The sequence below is a fragment of the Antrostomus carolinensis genome, unplaced genomic scaffold (genome assembly GCF_000700745.2).
Source record: "Antrostomus carolinensis isolate BGI_N321 unplaced genomic scaffold, ASM70074v2 scaffold13283, whole genome shotgun sequence".
In the NCBI taxonomy this organism is placed as follows: domain Eukaryota; kingdom Metazoa; phylum Chordata; class Aves; order Caprimulgiformes; family Caprimulgidae; genus Antrostomus; species Antrostomus carolinensis.
Window position 1 is genome coordinate 6,128 of NW_010303255.1, and position 3,193 is coordinate 9,320.

Here is a 3,193-nt window from a genome sequence, read left to right on the forward strand (position 1 = left end):
AGTTTATTTCCAGTGACTCATTTTGGTAGTGGAGTCAGATAGAGGAAGCACTGCATGGAAATTTCTGGGCTGTTTGCAGTGAGCCATTACAATGCTTGGTTCTGTGCTCTGCAGCCCAGTCCCGTGGAACATTTAAGTCTGGGTTTAAACTTTAGGCACAGCAGCAGTCTGCAGTTCAGGGGAAGCATTACATGAATGAGGGTTTTTCTGGACTGAGCTCAATGCTGAGTCCAAAGGCAATAGCTTGTATCTGCTCATTTACATAAGTTCTGTACAGTTACTTGTCTTCTGAAATGATGCTGTAGTGATGAAACTGGTGATAATTCTAATGCTCTGTTATATGGACTGTCTAGTTAAGTTCCTGAGGAACCAGGAGTCTGAATGAATCAGTGACTATAACATTTAAAATTAAGACTGAACAATACGAATAAGATCTCCCAAACGTAAGCAGATCTCTCCTTCCAATACTGCTTTTTATGCAGCATTTCACACACCCTGAGAAGTTGTCCATCATCCTGTTTTGACTGGATGTTTCCTTGTTCTCTGCAAAAGATAAAGGCTTTCCTTGCTCTGACATCCACAGTGTTCCCTTCTCACCTTCTGGTGTCAGGTGATTGTGAGGGAGAAATAGCTCAAATCGTATATTCCTCCCTTGCTGCGATCTTAAGTGTCTCTTGCATTGAGGAGTTTTGCTAACTGCACTTTGGAAGGCATATCCCAGCAGGAGAGATGTTTTCTTTGGCTACACAGGTACCTAGTGCTACAGCACAGACATTTCCACTGATTTGGATTGCAGATGTGCCAAAGAGAGCTTGTAACTGGCCTGAATAGCCAATGAATGATGCAAGTTTCCACCTAAGATGCTTCTGAAAATGCTAGTAGTGATAGATTCTTGTCTATCAGCGTGTGGGCTGCTAAAATAATTTCTTTACCTTCTCTTAATGATTGCTGGCCCCTGGAAGGGCTAAAACCCAACAGATCCCACCCCAAGGCCCTGACCTCTTGTAGGCAATGTCACTTGTTCCAAACAGTGACAGGTGTAAGTCTTGGTGCCCTGGCCAAGTCTGAACTCAGGCTGTTAGGGAGTGGGTACCTGCGTCCCTTGCTGTGCTGCTCCCTGCCTGTCACAGGCCGGGTGTAATGTGCTGTGCAGCAGCTGTTGTAATTCCTCCCTGGAGAGGTCATTCCTACAGATCAGGCCCAGCAAGAGGATGGTGCTTAAATTCTTCCCCTCTTCCACCACCCCCCCAAAAAAAACCTCCTAAATCCCTACTATACAGAGCTCTGCCAGTGAGAGCTGTCCCCTTCCCACCCCTACACTGAATAAACGCCGTCTCTCTGCCCTATCCAGGTACAAACAGGTCACAGCACAATCACCAGGAAATCATTGTTCTGGAGACAGGTCCCCACTTACCTGTGCGTTCTGCATGTTGTCTTCACTTTGTGATTCCAACACAGATGCAGCATTTACTGGTCCGAGCAGCCTGCGAGCCATTCTTTCTTCATAAGTTAATCGCTGAAAGCAGAGCGGAGAGGAATTCGAGTCAGAAGTCCATTTACTATTTCAGATCAGCTTGTAAGAGCACATTAATATGCCACAAATTCAGGGTGTTGTCAATGAAAGCAGCAGCTGAATAGAAACACCACGTCTGTTCTGGAGAGTTTGCAGTCTGTGATGCCTACTGAAGTCAGCCTCAATATATACAGCACTGAAATGCATAAAAGATTAAACTGCCTGTTCATCAAAGCCTCTCTAATGCCATCTGTGGCCTTCCACTCCTCCTCTTTCTCCACTGGGATTATTTATGGGTAACTGATGGCATTATCTCAGAAGCCAGAGTAAGTCCCAGGGTACCTTTCTGTTAGCACTGGGAAAACTTCCCAAGTCATTCAGCTGTGGATTTACTTCAGGAGCTCGAGGCATGATGGATGCTAGTGTCTCCTACTCCTAAAAAAGCAAGGGCCACACCAGAAGCAGACATGGCCAGAGAGGAGCACCACTACTTCTGGAAGCACAAGGAAAGTTTATGCCAGCACAGCAGCTGAGCTATGAAATGCTGCGTGCTGTCTTGAAAGGAGGCAAGAATGTGTTTCCATCATATAACAGTAAGTTCCTACAATGTGGATGCAGCACACAGAGATAAATATGAGCACATTCAAGTGCTGTCAGTTGGGTTACTTTAGAAGAGTACGTTAGTCCCATGAGCACCAGAACAACTGACATTTCTCTTCCCACAAAATTTACCTTGGGTTTGGATTTTGTGATGTGAGAACAAACTCTGAATTCCTACTGTGTGCAGGACACGTATGTGGCTACTCCTGGGTAGAGAAGCGTTTGGGGAGGCTTGTGGGACTTTTCTTTAGAAGAGAGAGAGACCATTTTTGCAAAACCTGAGAGAGCTTAATATCCCTGAGGTTATTCTGGCTGTATCAAGTGTGGCTGAGATTGGCCAGTTGGTTCAGACATTGTTGGAGGACAAGGGGAGGAGGACACAGGGCGGTGATTGCATAAGCCTTATTTTTAGCCTGGCTTCCTATGGGAAGAAAAGCTGGCTTGCAATGGCAGGCTTCTTACAGCAGATAGGACATTCCTCTTCGGGACACAGTAAGGCAGATTTGACCTAATATATATATATATTTTTTTTTTTTTTTTTTACCTTCAATACTTAAAATTATATAGGTGACACAAACCTGTTCCCACTAATGGCAATGGAAAAACTTTGTACTTCAAGGGAAAGAAGATGGAAACTATAAACACTGGGCTTTTACCACTCTGCCTCCAGCCAGCAGGAAGGTTCCCACATTAGAGACCTGCTCGCTCTAGCTTGCTGTAGTCTGTTTCTTTACTGGTAAGCAAATTTTTCTCCCAGATTTGGATTTCTTGGTAAAGAGAATTGCATTTTGTCCCTTTGCAGAATAAATAAGTAGGTACTGAGACTACTAGACCTTCTTATAGGGGACTTTATGATAAAAGTTTGTGTAATTTCTTGGCTTTTTTGTTGTTCATATAAAACAAAATCAGAGATTTACCACATGTGGTGATGGTTTCTAGACCATCTAGCTTTCAAATATTGGAATTCTTTTCTAAGTTTCTAATGATTTGGAGTGGTTTATTAGCCCCAGTTTAAAAGCCAGGATGAAATCATGTCTGGAGAATTGAGGGATTCTCCTTGGGTTTCTAGTTGTCTGTGGA

General features: G+C 43.9%; 1 protein-coding gene across 2 annotated transcripts in view; it reads right to left on the minus strand.

Moving 5' to 3' along the window:
• MYOT (myotilin) overlaps nucleotides 1-3,193 on the minus strand; it is a 21,251-nt gene that overhangs the window by 4,990 nt on the left and 13,068 nt on the right. For both annotated transcript variants that reach the window (XM_010164042.2, XM_029084033.1), the window contains one exon: nucleotides 1,415-1,516. In XM_010164042.2, the coding sequence (XP_010162344.2) occupies nucleotides 1,415-1,516 (102 nt within the window). The remainder of the gene's footprint in view (nucleotides 1-1,414; nucleotides 1,517-3,193) is intronic.